Genomic DNA, 22,110 nt, shown 5'->3' with positions numbered 1-22,110 from the left:
CTTCTACTTTTTAATAGTTCATGTGGGACAAATTTGAGTTTTTTATTTTTATTTTTAGTCGTCTATAGTCTTACAAAGACTAAATATGTTATTCAATCTTATAGGCATCACTTTATTGCATTATTTGTTGAATCTTATCAAGAAGAAATGAATGTAACCTCATATTTAACACATATGTCTTTAAGAACAATGTCAACTATGTTGACCTTCTTATCAAGCTCTTTAGGGTTTACATCAAATTATAACTAGGTCATTGCAAACACCACTATTATGTCCACATGAGTCATGGCCAAGTGTTTTGATTTCACTAATAACCATGATGGTTACTAGAACAAGTAATTCATTTTAGACTTCTAAATGTTTTAAGTGCATGAAGTGCATTGTAACTTATAAATATTTATTTTCTTTATTTTTGTTACTGCGACATCTCAACCTATGTCATTTGTGATCTTTCTTGAAATTGGCCTCTAGGAATGATTAGGGCAACAACCCCTAATATTGAGGTCATATGGAATAGGTTTGAACTATAAACATTCTCTATTTCTTGATATTTATTCTTAAAATATCAAATTCTAAGCAATTTGAATGATCTAACCATTTCCAAACATTTATGTTTTTTAATTATAAAAATAGAGGTTAAAATACATGTGATTTAGTCAAGTGCTTTTTATATTTTTTTAGCCAATAGGATTTTTTTAATTTGATCAAATCTTGTAATTGCTAAAGAAGTGGTAATCATTGGTCTTATAATTTTTTTGATAATTTTTTTAATAGTCCAAATATAATCAGAAATCAATTAAATTTGTTTAAGTTGTCATCTTATATTCTTGTATCTTAAATTAACTATCATCTCCTACTTTTTAATAGTTAATGAGAGGGACAAGTTTTTGTTTTTAATTTTAATTTTTAGTGGTTTATAGCCTTACAAAGACTAAATATAGTATTTGATCCTAATGGCATCATTTTATTACATAATGTGTTGAATTTATCTAATGAATAAATGAATATAGCCTCTTATTTGACACAAATCCTCAAGAAAAATGTTGAAATTGTTGACCTTACCATCAAGACCTTTGGTTTTTACACAAATAGTAAGTAGGTCAGTGAAAACACCAATATTATTGTCACATGATTCATGGCCAAGTGGTTTGATTTCCCTAGTGTTACCCATGATGGCTACTAGAACAAGTTACAATTCATTTTAAACTTCTAATTGTTTTTAGTGCATGTAGTGCATTGTAACTTATAGGCATTTTTTCTTTATTTTTGTTACTACGACATCTTTGTTGGCATTCGCATAAAGATTGCATTAATGATATGTTATGTTGTCATTGATGTCAATTGAGCCAGTAATGATATTGTTGATATGTTGTTATTGTTGATATTGTCTTGTAACTGGTAGGAAGAGCTTTGTGAAGGTTATTATGAACTGGTATGTAAGTTTGTGAGTTGAACCGGTAAATCGGAGTAAAAGGTTAAACCCTTTCTATGTTATGTGACGAGTAAACCCTACCAGTTGTTTTTGCTAAACCCTAACCGATTAAGGTTGTTGAATTGGTTATGTTGGTTTATGATCTGATGGTGACACGTAAGGTCATTGTATGAAGACAAGTTCAGATTGTTTCGGCCTGTTTGTTTGTTTGTCTAGGGAAGGAGCAAAATGTATTGCATCTAATACAAAACGCATGATGAGTTACTGAGCTCGATGAAGTGGTAATCAAGGAGAGGTTGAGGTTTTCTTGATTGATGTGAAGAGATTGCTATGAAATCCAACGGTCATGCTTGTATTGACTTGTTTGTAATCTCGATGATGAGAAGATTAGATTTTTGTTTTGTTACCAACCTAATTGATTTGTATTTAAGTTCGATGAAGTTGTTTTTTTTAGTGTTGGCAAGAATTGACAGAAATCAGTTGAGTGTGTGGTTGTCGAACCGAAGAATGAGTCTGTAGTTTGAGTAAAGGCAGATAGAAGCTTAAATGGATCTGATCAAGCAAATGTAGTGCTATTCAGATAGATCAAGAAACTCCTGTTGTTTTCTAACAATTACAACATAATTGAAATCCCCTAACCGGGTAAGCTCTAACAAGCTTGGTTACTTATTAAATCCTCTAACAAGGTGGTCCATTAGTTTGGATTCTGAAATCCTCTACTGAGGTTACTCCTTACAGGGTATTTTCGTCTAACAAGGCATTTGTAGTCAATCCCTTAACCGGGTGATTCCTAACAGGATCAGTTCTTAACAGGACTTTTGTAAAAGCTTTAACAGGCTTGGGTCCTAACAGGACGAACTTCAAAAGAGTTCAAATATTTTCTTGTGAGTCTCATCTCACTGTGGTTTTTACCTATTTGGGTTTTCCACGTATAAATACTTGTGTCATGTGGTGAATGTTTTTGTGGTTATGATCTTATTGTTGATTTGATTAAGTATTTATGATAAGGCATTATAATCGGAATCATTGAGAAATGAAGTATTGACATATGATGAAGCATTTGGATGTTTACAAGTTGAATGTTGTTTATTGTTAAGTTGTTGTAACAGTTAATCGGATGATGTTGAGTATTCTTATGAGTATTGATCTTGACAGTGATAATTCATTGATAATATTACTTTGAGAGATTGATTTTGAGTTTGGGAAGTTTGTATCAGTTTTTCTAGTTACTGATTCACCCCCCCCCCCCTCTCAGTAATCTACCAGATACTTATTCTTTCATAATACTATCAATCTCAACCTATGTGATTTATGATGGTGTTGCTCTTTTAAAAAGAAATAGCCTCTAAGAATGATTAGGGAAACAACCCCTATGATTAAGGTTATATGGAACAGGTTCGAACTCTTATCATTCTCTATTTCTTGATATTTATTCTTAAAATATCAAGTTTTAAGCATTTTGAATGATCTAACCATTTCCAACCATTTATGTTATTTTATTTTTAAAATAGAGTTTGAAATACACATGTTTAAATTCAAATGGTATAAATTGTATGTGTCGTCATTGTTAAAAAGTAAAATGGAGGTTTAATTGTATAGATAAGTCAAATATTTTATGTTTTAGTTAATAATTTTTGGGAAAACTCTTGCATTGTGTTTTTTTCCCAAAATTTATGTGTGAAAACCCTTTGCATGTGGAATTCAAATGATTTCTTTATCACGACAAATTTACTATAACAATATGAAATTAAAGAAATCTAAAGGAGCTTCATCATGTTGAGAAACCAAGTGAACAAAACTTGCAATATTAACTTTCGTATGTGATTATAAATCTAAAAATATTACCAAATATGAAACCAAATCTGAAATTAACATGTGATTGTACCATTCAACATAAATATAAAATTAATCATACCAAAAAAGCCACCAGATTTACGTGAAGAAACCCATTCGAGAAAAAACTCCACCAAAGAATGAGGGCAAGTATATTATTAATATTTAAAATAGAGACTAAAGGAATAATATACTTCACTTCTCCAAATGATCTTAGAACTGCTTTCAAAGCTCAAAGAAACTATGATAAAACCACTATGCCTTGACTCGGTGACTCCAATTTACAACCCAAAGGGACAGGAAAAACCACTGTTGTTTTTTCAAAACAAGGGGTGAAAAGCACTTGCCAAGAAACCATGCCTTGGAGAATGAATTCCCAATATGACATAATAAAATAATAAAAATATTCAAGTGACTCCTCTTTGGGTTTTGAATCCAAAGCCACTTAGACTTCAGACATTTTGAGTGCTCCATGACTCTTGGTGATTGTTCAAATCCCCAAATGGACACCTTTTCTCTTCCCAAACTTGGTCACTTCATGCATGACACTGCATGTCTCAATATGGACATGGGAAAGAGTGTATTTTGTTCATTTTTTATTTATCTTTATCACCTCTTCTTGTTCACCTCTTGAAAATGCAATTACAAATAGCCATAAAGTACAAATATTTAATATTTTTCTCACATGTCCTAGGGAACACTTTCCAAGGAGCATGGAGACATATGAATGGCTTAGGATTGCAAGTTTAATCACCTTATCCTAACACTCTCTCACTTGATGTTATACATTGAAATTACATCTAATAAATACATAAAAATAAAATAAGGTAATTTGATCAAGGCCCATGGCCTTCCTAGACCAAGAAAACTTTTCTGCAGTCACTAACTTAATAAGAGAATCTACAACATTATCCAAAGTGTCAACTTTTTCTATCAAGACCTTACCATTCTCAGTTACATTTCTTTTACAAAGTGATATTTAACATCAACATGCTTATTACAATCATGACACATGGTTATTCTTCACCAAATATATAGCACTTTTACCATCACATCTAATCCTCACAGTTTTGCAATCAAAACAAATGCCAATACCAAGTCTTTGTAGCCATACTGCCTCCATATAGGCATGAGTAGCAGCCATATACTCTACTTTAGAGGTGGAAAAAGAAACTATGTGATGTGTCTTACTCATCCAACTCACTACTACTCCTCCAAATAAAGTATTCTAAATTAAATTAAATAATTACATATTATTGTTACCAATTGTAGACAACTAAATTTGATTAATCTAATTAATTGAATTTAGTCATCTTGAACGCTTTTAAGTTAAATAATTGTGCATTATCTAATTAGGGTTTCCTCCTTCTAGCTAATTAATTTTATTAATTATGTTATCATCCCCTTTAATTAATTATTTGATAATTATAAATCATTTAATTAATTAAATTTACCCCCTTCTTCTATTAAGTAATCAAATGAATAATTTGACTATCTAATTCATATTTTGTCATTTTCCTCCTTTTCCATTTTGGAATTAATTAATTAAATTAATTATATTCCTCACGTCTCCTAACTCTAACCCTTCCTGTAAACCTAACCCACTAGCTAACCTTAGGTTTTAGTCAACCCTATCCATTCAAACCAATATTATCTCTTCCAAACTCTTCCCCCCCCCCATATGTGTGCACATTCCTAATATTATAATAAATTTGGAAAAGAATTCTTTTATTTGGGTGTTTCTCTCCCAAATCTAGACATGTGTCCTTGGGGACACAAGTTGTCATTCCTCTCCATGACACTTGACCTTCTCAAGGACACTTGTCATTCCTCTCTGTGACATTTACCCTTCTCAAGGACACTTGTCATTCCTCTTCACAACACTTGCCCTTGTCAAGGAAACTTGTCATACTTCTCCATGACACTTGCCCTTCTCAAGGACAAGTGTCTCTTTTTCAAGCCTCCTCTTCTCCCATCCTAGCCTATTTAATCCCCTCCATTTTCCTTCAAATTCATCCATTTTCATATTTTCATACCGTTATAATGCCATTTTGAATCTCCATCTTACATCCATTTTGCATCCCATTTTAGCATAATCAACATCTTGCATCTACCATCATGGAGCAAAATTGAGCATCTACAACATAGCGAGAACACATCAAACCAAAAGACAACCAAATCAATAAGTTTTAGAGAGTTTACAATTTTATTGTTTATTATTTACTTTCAAAATTTCTTTCTAGTGTCTTTATCATGAGTATGGTCGAATCTTGTGTTTTCTTAGGTGGTTAGCTTAGCATTTCAATCTTTTTAGTTTTGTACTCACAATTTTTTGCATACACTAATAAAAAACATGTCATCGACATACAATACAATGATTATTATCTGATCATCAATCATCTTAATATAAACACAATGATAATCCTCACTTCTCATAAATTGAACTTTTGGTACCACATCTTGGGTGACTATTTCAAACCATACAAAGATCTTTTTAACCTACAAACCAATTGTTATTTCCCTTTCGCAAGTAAACCACCATGTTGTCACATATAAATCTCCTCTTGAAGATCCCCATACGATAAATAAGTTTTAAAATCCATTTTCTCTACCTCAAAATCACAAGAAACAACAATAGACAATTGAGTTTAATAGAATTCAATTTTGCAACAGGGGAGGAAACTTTGCCAAAATCAACTCCCTATCTCTCGGAGTAGCCCTTGGCCACCAATCTAGCCTTGTACCATTCTAATTGATCATATAATCCAAACTTCTTTTTAAACACCCACTTGCATCCAATGGAATTTCTTCCTTTAGGAAAACTTACAAGATCCCTGGTGTCACAATTGTCTAAAGCCATCATCTCCTCCTACATGGCCTACATCCAAGACTCACTTTCCTCCAAAGAGAGAGACTTTCTGAGAGAGAGCCTACATTCAATTGAAATAGATCCTATGAGTAAAATTTAATTTTTAAAATGAATACAAAATCAAATCTGAGATAATAAATTAGAATTAAGCATGAAGGATGTCAAATTCACTAAAATTTGAATGGTGAGAATTAGGAATTAGGGTTAATTAAGATAATAAAATCACTAAATAGACAAATTAACCATTACATTAAAGAGGGTGAATTTAATAGGTCTAGTCATGTAATTTAGATGTGGAAAAGGGCTAAAATTCCAATAAGGTTCACGGGGTAGGGCAAAATAATGAATTATGAAAGTAAATCATTGCAAATAGACTGTTACAAATATCCCACTGAGCCGCAAACTTTGATCCGGGCAAAAGAAGATGTCTAGAACATGTTCTTAGAAGTGTGGCTTGATTTTTCAAGACCAGGTAGTATAGATTCACCCTGGTCTTCTGAATTTTTTGTCATCAAAAGATGAACCTGTTCATCATTGTTGACTCTATCAGATTTCCTAAGTATAGCTTTGCACCTTTTTCCTACATACAAAAAGAAAAGGAAATATGTTGGGAATAGGGGTTTTCCTTAGGTCAACCCCCAATTTTGGAATTAACCATGAAATTTAATTGATAAATTTAATGAAATATTATAATAAAATACTTTCCCTTTGATAAAAAGGTTGAATCTGAAAGGTAATGTTTGAAACCACAATGTTTACCTTGATGAAGTTTTGTTTGCCTTCACACAAAACTATTATGGTTTCATGTAGAATGTCTTCATAAAATATTGATCATGGATGTCATCTCCAATACTTGAACCTAACTACACTTCTTCTCTAATAAATTTGAATGAATTCTTGATTTCTTGCTCACTCGAATTTAGTATCTCAATTTTGCTTCCTTGAAAGATTTGGTGATTGATTAGGTTTTAAATGAGAGGAGTAGAACTCCTTTTATATCCGCCAGCCTAAAAAATTCAATCAAATTTCCATAGTAGGCCGACAAGGGATCCTGATTCTCACTCAAATGACATGACCATTGTAAGGCCCCAATTTAGGGATTGATTAAGAGGATCAAGGTGTCAAAAGCCCTAGTCCTAGAAATTAGAACTCCAAAATGGGGGGGAGAAAAGGAAGGTAGTAAAAATGTGGAGTAGATAGGTGGTGTGAGTATAATTAACATTTCAATCAGACCTTAGAAGCCAAAGCACCAAAGTGAGGTCTAGGTGAGGAAAAAAATGTAAGCCAATACAATTTAGGATGCTACAGTAGACATTTGACAGTGGTGGTTATAGATCATTTTGGAGAAGATTTCTTCATGGTATCCATTTTCTAGGTAGGAACCACATTAACTTACATGTCTATGCATGTTGATACAAGTTATTTGCATGCTACCTAAAGATGGGAGCCCATGTTTTGCTAGTGAGCCATCAAAAAGTAATGAAGCAGTTGTGATTGACTATTTGTGATTGGTTTTGAGTTGATTACCCATGTGAAGACCATGTGAACATTAAATTATTTTTCCTATGTTTATGGGTTGTATACTAAGGGAGGCATGGATTTTTTCAGGTAGTATTTTCTTGTTGTTTTGAGATTCCACAATGGTTTTTCATCCCACAGATCTCTATAAATTGGAGCCTTGGGATAACAGTTTCATATTTAGTTGCATATATCCAGGTATTATCTAATTGCTCAAAGAATAGTAGTGAAAAGAATTGTTAAATATACATCTCTTTGAAGATTAATAATATTCTTGGCCTAACTTTCATGTGGATTTTTTGTCCTTAAGGGGTTCCAAAGAATTGCCTATTCCACTTCTTGATCTAATATTTCACATACTGTAATTTGTTAACAAAGGAGTGCATAGTGTTGCCCAAAGTAATTCTCCCATCACACCACCACTCAATCTTTAAGTCTTGGAGAGAAGGATCCCACAACCACATAAATTGAAACTTAAAAGAGGGGTTCTTTGAAGCCCTAAATGAACAACTAAAAATTTGATTGGTCAATGACCAGAACCTCTTTGATCCATCATCTATGAGTTGGTAGTCCACCGATTACAAATCCAATATAAAGAGACGATAAATCCTATCAACCCTTTCTAAAATAACATTTTATCCATTTCTTATATTGTTCCAACTTAAACTAATATCTGGCTTCATATCAATTAAATTCAGGAAATCAATATTGTCTCTAAGGAGGTCAGCTGAAAGGTCAAGCATGACTAAGCCCTCTCTTTTTTCCTCTAAGATAGAAATAAAATTAAGTCACAAGCCACAATTCAAGGAAGAAAGGACACTAGAGAATGGAAAAATCTAATGTGAGACCAAGTGATTTGCCCAAGATATTAGTAGGAGTATAAACATTAGTGATAAGACAAGTTTCACCAAGATCTAAGCTAGAGACTGTCATAGAAATAGAAGAGTGACTCAAGTTCCATTAAAGAGGAACAACCTTTTTTGGATCCCATAAACAAGCCATACCACCTAGGATACCATGGGCCCCCATGCACTAAAAAGAGCCATGAGAGCATATTCTAGGAGCTCTATCTAACATACCATCCACTACCAATTTAGTTTCCTAAATGAAGACAATATCAGGAGAATGGGTATCTATCAATTACTGTATAGCCTTTTGTCTAGGGATGCTATTCATACCCCTCACATTCCATGATAAAATAATCATTTATGAAATTGGGAGAGATGGGAGTCAATGGTCTTCACTAACCTAGATTCCACCAATATTTCACCAATTAATTTCACCTTCTCATGGTCTTTCTTGTGCCCCACTTTTGAAGGCTTCTTTGGAGGCCCCTTTTTAAGGGGATTTTGTTGTAGGCCCAAGGCATGCAAAGCCCCACTGTTTTTCCTAGACTCCTAAGCCTCTTTCATTTGAGGAGAGATTGGAGTAGCTAAGGTTCCAACATCTTTCAAAATAAAAGTCCCACTTAGTTTTGATGCTTCTAGAATCCGAGTTGGTAAATTTGTATCCATCTACCCATCCTACATATCATCCCAACACAAGTTCTAATTAACATTCCTCCTCTAACACAACCACTCCCAAAGTCTGAGCACTGTAGAGTAACTCAACTGGAAGCCCTCTTCCTAAACCAAGTCATCCAATACATCAAACTAATTAAAGATCCTTTCATTTTGCATGTCCTTAAAACTTCTCTTCTAACCTCTCTCGTTATTGCAAGGCTTAACTAGAATAAAGCTCCCTCTCTATATTGCAACCCTGTTAAACAAAGGGGACTTCCCTTTATCAATCTTAGAAGCAAAAATGAAAGGAGAATTAGTTGTTCCAACCATCAAAATGAATCAAGGACATGTCCTTTGTAAATGTCCATACTCATAACCGATTCAACATATGAGCATAAGAATTTCATAGTTGAGTTGTTGAATCCAAGACAAATATCCACATAATCTAACAAAGATTATTTAAATAAATTTCAATACAAATTTGAGCATAAAATATTACCTTCATGTCTTGAGTTTGTTGAGAAGAACCAATCGGTTTTCCAAGCTCAAAATAATGTTTCTCCTCCAAAACTCAAGCGGATGTCTTCATAGATGAACCTAGACAAGGACCCTTGAGGGAAGCTCCTCGGTACAGTTAACCCCACATGACAAGGTTTAATAAAGAGCCCAACCTGATTATAAAATTAAGGACCACTTTAAAAATCCTTATTTATGTGTACCATGAAAGAAAAGACAACCAAGAAATAGTTATTTACAACCATCATTATCTCCATATCCCCTTCAGGGTTCCAAACATCGGACCCACAATTCCAAAACTTACATAGAGAGTCAAAACCCCATGAATTTGCATGTAAGTGCATGGTTTCTCAAGTAATATCCTTCGAGACCATCTCTGATTGAATCACCAAGACAGGATGATCCTAATATCTCTCCAAACAACCATTCACTTTCTTGATTCTGTGAAAACCCTTTGAAGATTTAGAACCTTCACTAGTTGATATCTTCTTCAAATGCTGCATCACATTTTCATGCAAAGAGGGAGAAGGATCTACAAAGTCCATAGGTTCAAAAACTACCAAACATGGGGGAGCACCACACTCCACCATCAAGAACATAAGACCAAAATCCCAAGACACAAAACTATAACAGGGAGCACCCACTCCCCAAAACCATAGGGCAAAAACCATACCAACCCAAGGGTAAACAAACCATCACACAAAACTAAGGGATAGTCTCCCAAATATCTCCCATGCAATTGAGAAAGAAGGAAATAACTAAAGAAAACATGTGAAAATTTATTCATAAAACCACAACCTAGGCCCCCAACTTAGCACATACCAAAACACCTCCCAAACAACAACACTCGCACACAAATAGACTATGAATCACACTAACAAATAACAACAAAAAGAATCAAAACAAATCCCAGTGAATCACAAGAAGATATAAAGAAGAAAAGCTAGGGCATTGAGCCCTAGCTGACACACTAAACGTCTCCACCAATAGCTCTCCTCTCGTACACCATCCTATTTTTTTCATTATAATTCAATGTTTAAATTAACCAAAATTAATTTAAAATATATTAGGTTTATATAAATATATAAATTATATATTAATAATCATTCAATATATAACTTTAATTTTTTTCTTTGCTATTTGATCATGTGTCTCTCCCTCTCTCTTGTTCCTTGTTTTCCACTTCTAATCTCAATAACCCCTCTTTTAAGATTTTGTTTGCAATCCATATCTTCACTTTTCCTCCTCCTTATGATGGATTGTTAAGTCCAATCCAAAACATTGATTCAAAAAGCATATACGGTTTTTTCAAACTCTTACTCATAATTTTTTCTTTTAAATCATCAATTAAATATTTATTTTGAAAAACAATATAAATCAAAAAATTATAAAACTTATAAAAGACTTTTTTACTATAAATACAATAAAAATAAAACGTATCTTTAAATATTTAATATAAAAATATTTTTTTAAATAATAATATTTTTTAAATTTTAATATAAAATTAAATTAAAATATTAAAATAATTTTAATTTTAAAAACATTTTTTATTTTTTTCAATAAAAGTGGATTATTCCACTAAACTTTTTTATTAATATTTTTTATTTTTTACACAGGATTCAAAGAGCATACCAGAGGAAAGAACCCTGAGAAGAAAACCTCTGGTCACAGCTCATAAAATAAACCTATAGTATCTAACGGATCAATTTTATACACCCCGCCCAAAACCACATACAAAATGCGGTCACAACACATATAATATCAGTTTTGCATAGAGCCCATATGACAATTTGCCAAAAAAACCCATCGGATAATTTTCAAATGTAGACTCCATATCTGCTATCAATGGAAGAAGACAAAATTTTCCAAAGCCCTGTGCCAAAACCCATGAGCCAAAAACCTTCTTGCCAAAAAAGAAAGTATCAAAAACCCTTTGGAAAAACACTATTATATCAAATACCATGACCTCGAAATCTTCTCCAGACAACGAACATGAATACTTGAAATGAAAGGGGAAAGCGTGAATAATTATCATCATAAAATTTTATATCGACGTTACTCAAGAAAATCATATGACTATTGTTGCAAACCTTCCCATACCCTAGAAGGAATTTCCTCAAAACCCACCTCTCGCTGATTAGCATTGCTATCAATGGCTATATTTGCCAAATAATCTGCAATCTTATTAACTTCTCTCTAACAATGGGATACCAAGAAAGATTCAAACAATTCTAATTTTTGTAAAATGGGATCAAGTATATACTGCAAATTCCAACAATTCGATATATTTTTCATAAGACATTGAATAATCACCATAGAATCACCTTCAATTAATAAGTCCTTAATTCCCAAAGAGATTGCCATATCCAATCCAAAAGACAAAGCATGAAATTCCGCATAATTGTTAGTTTTAAAACCAATAGCGTGACACTTGGCTCAAATAAAATTTGCATTGTGATCATAAATTACCATGCCTACCCCAGCCGGCCCAAGGTTACCACGAGAGACCCCATCAAAATTCAATTTAAAGTGCCCCTGCGGAGGAGGTTTCCATCTAGCAGAGCATCTCTTACCTATTGCATCATTCTTTTTTAAAATTGAACCATGAGAGGGTAAAATTGACAACAGCTTCCAAACTCTAGTAACTCTACTATCACAGTGCGAAAAAGAAGTAAGATTTTCCAAATTCTTATAAATAAATGACAAAGCAACCTCAGAGATTGAAGACTTAATTTTTAATAGAACCTCAGACATAGGAGACCTTGTTTTTTTAAATACCCTGTTGTTTCTCTCTAGCCAAACATTCCAAATCACAATAGATGGAGATATGATCCAAAGGCATGTATAAAAAGATGAGACAAACATAAAGGGCCAAGATCTAAAATGGGAAATGAGATCCTTACCAATAACAAAGGATATATTTAACTTCTCAAACAACCACTGCCAACATTCATAAGCATAATCACAATGTAGGAACATGTGTGAAGAAGATTCCATTTTTTTGTTACAAAGGACACAAGGGAAAACAGCAGTAATACCAAGCCTGTCTAGTCTCATACCTGTAAGGACTCTGTCTTAAACTGCCAACCAAGCAAAGGCTCCAGCTTTAGGAAGACAAGTCGAATGCCAAAACAACTTATAAGGCCAAGATGATAAATCTTTAGCAACCATAAGAGAGTTGTAACCATCTTTAACAGTGTACTTACCAGAAATATTCTTTGTCCAAATAAGTTCATCCTCAGAATCAGAAAGAAATACAATTCTATCCCCCAAAATCTTCTCAAAATTTAATTTCATGCTTTGATCAACATCTAAGAAATCAATCGACTTCCATCTAGCTAGCTTAAAGGGTCCACTAGTCACAATTTCAAAATAATCTGCTACAAAAACACCCCAAAGGGAGGAAAGAACAGTGATCAGAAGAGACCAATCCCTAATATTCACCAAAGGTGTGTGTCCATTCCATACTTCATCCTAGAATCTGACCTTTCTACCATTATGAACAATCCATGAGAGATGAGGCAAAATAACTAATCTACATTTACAAAGGAAATTCCAAATAGCAGAACCCGAAGGCAAATTTGAGACTTTAAAAATGTACTCTCTTGGTCCATTATTTAAATATTTGGCAAACATAATATGTGCCCATAAGGAGCTAGGCTTGTCATATAATTTCCAAACCAACTTAGCACCTAAGGCTAAATTCTGATTCTCCAGACTCCGAATTCCTATTCCCCCAATTTCCTTAGGTAAACATACCTTATCCCATGCAACTAAAGGGAGTTTCTTCTTGCCATCTTTATTATTGTTCCAAATAAATTCTCTAAGAGTATCATGTAAACTAACAATGGCTACTTTTGGAGACTTCAAAACAGACATGAGATATATGGGAACAACATTCAAAACAGACTTGATGAGAACAATTTTACCCGCCAAAGTTAACCATCTATGATTCCATGAGAGAATTCTTTTAGAAATGACTGAAATAATCTTATCCCAAAAACCAATCTTATCCTGTTTAACAAAGAAAGGAATCCCAAGGTAAGTACATGGAAGATTTCCAGTCTTAAATCCCCAAAAGGATTGCAACCTATGCTGAACCAGTTGTGATGTATTAAGGAAAAAAATCTTTGATTTATCACCATTCACTTTCTGACCAGAAAATGATGCATAATTTTGTATTATATCTTTAATCACTTTTGCCTCAACTAACGAAACATGTCCAAATAATAGAGTATCATTTGCAAAGAGACAATGAGAGTTACTTTGGGGAATATTCTGAATCCTTATACCTTTCCAAAGCCCCCCCACTTTAGCAGCCCTAATAGCCCAACTAAAGGTTTCAGCTAGGAGAATAAACAAAAAGGGAGAAAGGGGATCTCCCTGTCTCAAACCCCTAGAGGAAGTGAAAAAACCACAAGGAGAACCATTAATTAAAACCGATAATCTTGCAGAAGAAATACATGCACGAATCCATTTGACCCAGGCCTTGGAAAAACCTAACTTCTCAAGAACAACACATAAAGTCCCCCACTCTACTCTATCATAAGCCTTCATCATGTCTAGTTTAAGTATCATGGTCAGAGTTCTTTGGGTGGAAATAGAATGCAGCACCTCATGTGCTACAATTGCACCCTCTGTCATCTCCCTTCCGAAAACATTTTATTCATAAACGATGTAGCCTATTAACAATTGTATGTAACATACCCACAGTTTTCCACTGTTCATCTTTCTTCACCTCTACACTGTACCCCTTCTTCATTATTCCATACCTGCTTAAAACATGTGCTATTCTCATATAATACCGATAACTCAAATAATCACATGCTACCATTGTAATTATCCATTCTCCCTCGCGCACTGTAATTCCACTGCCCTTGTATATGCAAAGATTTTCATTTATATCGGCTACCCAAGTCGAGCTATCAACCACAATAACAAAGCATCCAAGAATAGCCCTCATCTCCCGCACATCATTTTTGTGACTACCAATTTCACCATTGCCGCCAATTTCAATGACTGCATCGGCATCAGAGAAGAGAAATTGACTTAAATTTGACTATGCTCCATCAACTGCTCTCCCAATCACAATAGTATAACAAGATGGTACACTCTGAAATAAAAAACAAATTACTATTGGTTCATCATCACTAAATTGTTTTGCAGATTATTACTTGCTGAAATATAGGTTATCTATGACAAAACAAAGCCGTGAAATGGCTATCTAGTTATCACGATGTATCATGGTATTAATGGTAGGATGTTACATATTTGAAGTTTTGATTTGTTATTGATGAGGACAGTTGTTATTCATTTGAGTTGATGGTACAGTGAACAAGCTGCAAACGATTCTTTTCAATAAGAAGTCAAAACTTCAGTTATGTAGCATCCAGCCATAGATACATAATACATCCTGATGACTAAATAACAATTTCCACGAAACTGAAAGTTAACAATGAAAAAACAAAATAACTCCAAAATGGTATTTATGATTGCTTGTTAAAAAGGAGAGTTGAAATCATTACCTTCAACTTCTGAATGCAATTCCATATTACTGCATTGCTGCAATAACAAAGTCTCATGTATTTTGATGCATGCAACTCTTCAATACCTGATATGTTCCCCAGCTTCGCACAGCGGTCAATTACAAAAATCTTCAAGCAGAGGAGTTTGTCAAGACTGGGTATCTCCTTAAGCTCAGGACACTGCTTAATAACCAGCTCTGTAAGATTTGCAAGATTACCTATTCCAGCTACTGTTTGTAGTTCTCTGCAACATATCAGACTGAGGTTGATGAGTGTTGTTGGCAAAGTAACGCTTTCCAGCTTCTTACAATTCCAAATATTCAGAAACTCCAAGCAATTTAGTCTGCCAAGATCTGGGAACCCCTCAAGCTCAGGACAGTCGGCAATGTACAAATGTCTGAGCTCAAAGTTGCCTTATACACTTTTCAAATTTTGACAACCATCCAATTCAAGATACTCGAGCTTCCCACATCCATCAATTATAATCCTCTCCAGACAACTTGGACCTCTAAAAGTTGGCAACTCCTCAAGCTCCGGACAGCCCTGAATGCTTAATTCTACAAGCTCTTCACAACTTAACATTATCTTTTTCAAATTTTGACAACCATCCAGCCCAACATATTTCACACTTACATTTCTATCAAAAATTATCCTCTCCAGACACTTCATACCATTGAGATACAAGTATTCAAACTCTAGCTTCCCACAATCAGAAATTTCCAATTCTACAAGCTTTGCAAGATTAGATATTCCTGACACACATTTCAAATGTTTACAATCTTTAATTGTGATCCTCTCCAGACAGTTCTGATCCCCAAAACTTAGCTCCTCAAGCTCTAGACATTGACTGATGTTAAACAGCACAAGATCTGTAACATCAGATGTTCCTCCTACACTCTGTAATTCTCTACAACAATGCATTGTGAATCTGATTAGTCTTGAGAGCAGGGTAATGTTCTGTAGCTTCTCACAAGAATCAATCTCAATTTGCTCCAAGCAGCTCAGTCTGGCAATACTTGGTAACTCCTTAATCTCAGGGCATTCTTTGATGTACAATCCTGTTAGCCTTCTAAGATCGGGTATTCCAGACACTCTCTCCAAAATCGGACAATCTTCAATTGCTATCTTTTCAAGGCAGCTTAGACATACAAAACAGAGCTCCTGAAGCTCACATAATTCACTAATGTTCAATTGTACAAGCTTTGTAAGATTACATATTTCTGAGACACTTTCAAGTTTTTACATTTTTTAATGGTGATTCTTTCCAAGAAACTCAGATGGACAAAGCATAACTCCAGAAGCTCTGTACACCCCTCAATCTTCAAATCCACGAGCTTGGTAAGATCAGTTGTAGCTGACAATCTTTTGAAAGTTTCACAATCTTTAATGGTAATTCTTTCCGGGGAATTTGAATGGCCAAAACACAACTCTTGAAGTTCGATACACATTCCAATGTTCAATTCTACGAGCTTTCTAAGATCGGATATCATTGATACAATTCTTAACAATTTACAGTTTTGAATTGTAAGCATTTCTAGGGAACTCAAATGGGCTAACCTTAACTCCCGAATCTGCAAACAGCCACTCATATTTAGTTCTGTGAGTTTCCCAAGATTAGATATTTCAGCCACACTTTTTCTTTTAATTGTCATTTTTCCTGAGATGTTGACGTCGCAACAACTCAATTCCTCAAGCTCGGGGCATTCATGAACCTTAAATGCTAAAAGATTTGTTAGATCAGGTACTGCTGACAATCTTTTCAAATGTTTACAGTCGGTAATTTCAAAACAATTCAATGTCTTAATCATTGATAAATCCACTTCAATAAGATTTTCCATTTCGCAAATTTTGAAAGACTGCAGACGTTGACAGCAATTCCCATTAATTAAAATCTTTGTTACATGTTTCTGGCCTTTAATCTCCAGATTTTCAATGCCATTCATTACTAATCTGGACCAGCCCTTATTATTCAAAGCCAGTTCCCCACTCCAAAGTTGCTGGAACTCATAAATGACTAAGGACTTAAAAAGAGTATCTTCTGTAGTATCTTTGGAAGTCAGGTCCCCTGTTAATTCCGAGCCCATCACATTTAAACTACGGAGATTCATTCTGAGAGATCCTAATAAAGACCAAACATCCATTTGCATGTCCTTGGCATGCAAGACTAATTTTTCCATATTATTTAACTTTCCTGACAAATCAGGAAACTCTTCCAGAAAGGTGTCATGAATCTGCAGCTCTTTTGAATGGGAAGGAGCCTGATATTCAAAGTATATCAATTTCAAACTTTCAGTTATAAACAACAATAGGCAGGAAACTACCATAACACAAAACACATCTAGTATACCAGTAATGAAGAGTTACTCTTCGATTGACAAGAATAAAATACCTGCACATCACTCTGCCACGATCTTCGGAAACGCCCATTGCTGATTCTTAAACACTGCAAGCTCTGAAGAGGAATTCATGGAGGAATGCTTGAGTTTATATTCAGATTCAGATCAACCTGAGGCAAATTCAAGTACTCAAGCTGAAGCCATAGCAGAGAAATCTCAGAACCATCTTCCGGCTCCCCTAAAAAATATGTAATTTTACAGCCCATGGATTTGTCCAAGATGGAATGGAAACACCTGCCTTTGGTCTGGGCCAGTATGGTTTGGAATCCTTTCGATTCCTGCATTCACAGAATGGAGCTTACATTTGTGTAGGCAATATGAGTTTCAGAATTTAAATATCAATTACAAATGATAATATGGTGGAATAGCAAGCTTACAAAAGACTTAAGATCTTGAGGACGCCACAGGCGATGAGGAGAGCCAAGCTCAAGTGCCATTTCTCTTCCCAAGTCTCGCAGGTGGTCATGCATTCTCAAAATGGATCCATCTGAGCTATATTCCCATTTCCATTCTAGCCTATTCAGATACCTTATCTCAACTTCCTCAACGAGACATTTCTCTTTTAGTGTTTCCAAAGCATAGTGAGCATTCCATCCAGATCCCTTCCATATGATCATAGCCTTGGTAACAGATTTGTCAATGAAAAAGCATGCTATATCCATGAAAATCTGTTTTTCTACATCATCTAATGTATCAAAGCTTATCTTGAGTCTCTGGTTTATATCTCTGTGCACTGTGTGCAGAGTCTTACAGACTTTCTTCAATACTTCTTGCCAATAATACTGATCTCTACCAGAAACATGTCGGCTCAGAACTTGAAGAGACAGAGGTAAGCCTCCACACATGTTCACAAAGTCCTTAACTAGATCCTCGTGTCCACTAACAGGAAGGGGTTGGTTGAAAGCATGCCAACAAAACAGGTCTCTCCCATCTTCTCTATCCAATCCTTTCAAATGATAACCAATATCAATTCCTGCACTTACAAGAACCCCTACATCTCTCGTTGTAATAATCACAAGATTATTACCAGGCTTATTCAATATATCCATGACCAATAGAGCATCTAACTGTTCCACATGATCAATGTCATCTAAAACAATTAGGAAGCTGAAAGAGCTGCTCCTTACCAAACGATCCCTCAGACAGCTTGTTCCTTCCTCGCTACTTAGAAAACTGTGATGATCCTCAGAGAAGATATCTTGAGGAGTTTACTTTGCAATGAAGGTAGTTTACCGTTGGCATAGGCTTCCCGCACGTCAAACAGAAAACTTGCCCTTCTGTATTTTGATCTATTCTGGTTGAACAACTCTTTGGCGAGAGTTGTCTTCCCAACCCCACCCATACCAAAAATGCCGACAACATTAGCTTTCTCTTTTGCTGCTCTCTTCATTCCACAGTAGCTTTCAAAATCTTGAACAAGCTCATTAAGGCAACGCCTTTCAAAATCTTTTACGATCTTATGAAGTCCGACTGGATATTTGGCATTTCTACTTCTTTTTCCACAGCAGATACTATGTCCTTGCAGTCACTATAACTGGAAGAGAAAGGGCAATTGGATGAGAATTGAATTTTTTTTAAGAGAAAATATATAAATGGATTTTGATTTGAGTTTTTGGATTTGATTGTGTATTTTTCTATCAATATTTCAAATTTCATCATCTTGGAGTATGATTCAAAACATTGATTGATATTTAATGATGAATCATAGAATATAATTCGAAATATTGAAAAAATATACACAATTAAATCCAAAAACTCAAATCATACTCTATCTATAAAAACCTAATAAAAAGTCAAATCATACTCTATCTATAAAAACCTAATATCTACAACTATAAATAGATATGACAGTTTTTTGAAAGTAGCAAAAACTTACTCTGAATTGTTGAACTTGTAGCCTGTGGTAAACGAAACCGATTGAAGGGCTTCCTTCCACTCCTCAATCTTGTCCAGATACCTCTTCTCCTTTTCATATTTAGCGAATGTTTCAGCATATACTCCATTATCGATGTAGCGGAGTTCCCATGGCTCCACTTGGAAAAACAGGGGAATAATCCTAGCCTTACTCTGTAACATAAGAACCAGCTCAGACGGACACCAAGCTGACTCTGCATATCTTTTTGAGAAAATTGCAATATGCACTGAAGCAGATGCAATTGCAGTCTCGATGGTTGAAGGAAATGAGTCTCCAAGCTCCTTCTCTTCCGAATCAAGAAATGCCTTTATATGTATCTCCTTAAGAGAGTTGTAAAGCTGAGTACCTGGAGTTTGTTTTGTATCGGGGCCTCTGTGGTTGATGAACACATCAAAGATTCTGGAAGATTGTTCTACTTTTCTCCTCTTGATGGGAGGTTCAATTCCAGAGAGAGCATTTTTTTGGTGAGACAAGGATGAAGAAACCATAAAGGCAGGATGGTGGCTGAAACACAAAATCTAAGCCAATCTTACAAGCGATAGATTTGTTTTTGAGTAAGATGAAGATCAGAGCCTGCGTATAAACAGATTGCACTGAATCTTCCTTCGGGGAAATGGAGGAAACCATTACCTGTTTGATTTTAACTGCGAAGAAGAACGTTTTTTTATCATTGGTTACTTCTCTCGTATTTTTTTATCATTGGTTACTTCTCTCGTACGCATATCAGTCGCTGGATCCCAAAAAAACGTTGTCAGATATTCAAGCTCGTGTTTCTTTCTTCACACTCGATTTGTCAAAATAACGCGTACAAATTGTATAAAATTGTATGAAACTGTATAAAATTGTAACAAACAAAATCACTCACATCAGACCGGGAGTCTACAAATTGTATAAAATTGTAACGAAACAAAATCACTCACATCAGGCCGGGAGTCTGATGGTCTGTTGACCGGCTTTTAATTTCTACACTGTATTTTATAATTTTATAATTGATTTAGATTATATCATTTGATTTTTTATATTTATAATTTTTATGGTATGTTGACCGCTTTTCAATTTTAGATTGTATTTTATAATTAAGCTGATAGGCTTTAAGTATGGAGATTTTGGTCGAAAAAGTGTCAATCATCCGGAAAAAGTTTTCCATTCACATTTTCTAACAACAGACATGTTGAAGCCGGTTGCTAACGTGTGCTTCTCGAAATCTGTTTTTGCAAATAGATCTAGACAAGTAACCCATTCTTGTCAAATCCTTTATGTCAGTGTACGTCATATAGCAAGTGAATCTAGATAATGAATTGAATAATTCGTGAATGACATCAAGCTGGAAATTTGTCTCACGCCTTCCAAAAAATACAAAAGCATTTGGAATGTCACGTCACAATTTATTTACCATAGCCATCTTTCTCCAATGACATCAATTACCTCCTTTGCAACTCCACTAAGAACTTAAGTAGCATATTCAGAATTCTTCTTTGACGGAAAGGAAAAATCTTTGGTTGCCAAAGTGTTTCGTCTTCAAATAAATGAGCTGCTGAACTTCAAGCAAGCTCTCTGGAATCGTCACGATTCACATGGGTAAAACACAGCTCATCACTATTGTTTTGCATAAATGTTATGCCGCATTGTGCCTTCGAATGCACACCACACATTTTTGGTAAGCCTAAATAGTTCCAAATAAGAAAACGAGTTTAAAAAATGATTGAACATATTACTTGCAGGTTGAAATGTTTTCTTTATATTTTCTTTTGTTTTCATTTTAAAGATTTGTTGGCATTCATGTGGGAGGGCATTACATTTTTCATAAAATCTTGAAAGGAACTCAAGTAGAGAAAGTTGATGAATCCTAAAGAAAACTTTAGTATCACGTAGATAAAATAAATGGGACTTGCTCAAAGAAAATATTGGGTTGTTCATAATATGATGCTGTTATAATACCCACTATTAGAGCCCTATTTTATTGTCTTCACATAGATATATTGTGAACCCAGTTGATGGTTTGTATTGGTGTCAACTTATGTAGGATTTATCAGCATACACAACATTCATGATATATTTGTCTTTGCTTCTTTTGCAGGTATATATGAAGTGAGTATTGTATTTCTAATGATTTGAGCCATTTACACCTCTGAACTATTTTTTATTATATTATAAAAAAAAAATTAGTTTATGATAAAAAATTGTGATAAAGGTGGTTATGCATGCATATGTCTGTCTTGATGTGTTAGAGAAAGGTATTTGTGGTTTTGGTCACTATTGTAAGGGGCGAATTGTTTTTGGGCAAATTTTACTTTCTTGCAAGCATTGGGCATCTATGCCCATATAATGTTTTGCCAAAACTAGCACATACATGTATTGTTACTCTTTGTACTCCAGTTTTCTGCAAATTATATATGTGTGGATTCTATTGATTGTGTCTCATGTTGATGTATTGCTTTGTGTTGCATAAGCAATTTTAACTTGCAACCAATATTTTTGTTTAAAACAATGCAAAAAAATTGTCTCAACCTAAAGAATCTACTAGCTCTAAACCCCAATATTTTTTGATCAACTTTTCACTTACTGTGAATGGATTGAAGCAGCAACTATAGGGAGTGGTTCTAG

At 34.5% G+C, this 22,110-nt stretch overlaps 2 protein-coding genes across 2 annotated transcripts; both read right to left on the bottom strand.

The window, feature by feature from the left end:
- Positions 1-14,336: 14,336 nt before the first annotated feature.
- Positions 14,337-17,033, bottom strand: LOC131036488 (uncharacterized). Its single transcript, XM_059212906.1, has 5 exons — positions 16,410-17,033; positions 15,616-16,356; positions 15,196-15,495; positions 15,100-15,112; positions 14,337-14,689 (listed from the first exon to the last, which is right to left on the bottom strand). The coding sequence occupies exons 1-5, from the start codon at positions 17,031-17,033 to the stop codon at positions 14,337-14,339; spliced, it is 2,031 nt and encodes a 676-aa protein (XP_059068889.1).
- Positions 17,034-17,929: 896 nt separating this feature from the next.
- LOC131859310 (disease resistance protein Roq1-like) lies at positions 17,930-20,177 on the bottom strand. Its single transcript, XM_059212905.1, has 4 exons — positions 20,137-20,177; positions 19,468-20,010; positions 18,825-19,084; positions 17,930-18,681 (listed from the first exon to the last, which is right to left on the bottom strand). Exons 1-4 carry the CDS (start codon positions 20,175-20,177, stop codon positions 17,930-17,932), a joined length of 1,596 nt encoding a protein of 531 aa, XP_059068888.1.
- Positions 20,178-22,110: the final 1,933 nt, after the last annotated feature.

This window comes from Cryptomeria japonica, chromosome 10 (genome assembly GCF_030272615.1).
Source record: "Cryptomeria japonica chromosome 10, Sugi_1.0, whole genome shotgun sequence".
NCBI lineage: Eukaryota > Viridiplantae > Streptophyta > Pinopsida > Cupressales > Cupressaceae > Cryptomeria > Cryptomeria japonica.
Note: the sequence above shows the minus strand (reverse complement) of the source record. Positions and strands in the feature narration are given on the sequence as shown.

Excerpts from the sequence above, each read along its gene's own strand:
- LOC131859310 (XM_059212905.1), bottom strand. The coding sequence starts at position 20,177 with ATGATAAAAAAACGTTCTTCTTCGCAGTTAAAATCAAACAG. Across the intron at positions 20,011-20,136 it reads TCGCAGTTAAAATCAAACAG|CCACCATCCTGCCTTTATGG; the intron begins GTAATGGTTTCC and ends TTTGTGTTTCAG. Across the intron at positions 18,682-18,824 it reads GCGGGAAGCCTATGCCAACG|ATGACATTGATCATGTGGAA; the intron begins GTAAACTACCTT and ends TAATTGTTTTAG.
- LOC131036488 (XM_059212906.1), bottom strand. The coding sequence starts at position 17,033 with ATGGAAAATCTTATTGAAGTGGATTTATCAATGATTAAGACATTGAAT. Across the intron at positions 16,357-16,409 it reads TGAAAGTGTCTCAGAAATAT|GAGCTCTGTTTTGTATGTCT; the intron begins GTAATCTTACAA and ends TGTGAGCTTCAG. Across the intron at positions 15,496-15,615 it reads GTTGTCAAAATTTGAAAAGT|CTGGAAAGCGTTACTTTGCC; the intron begins GTATAAGGCAAC and ends AATTGTAAGAAG.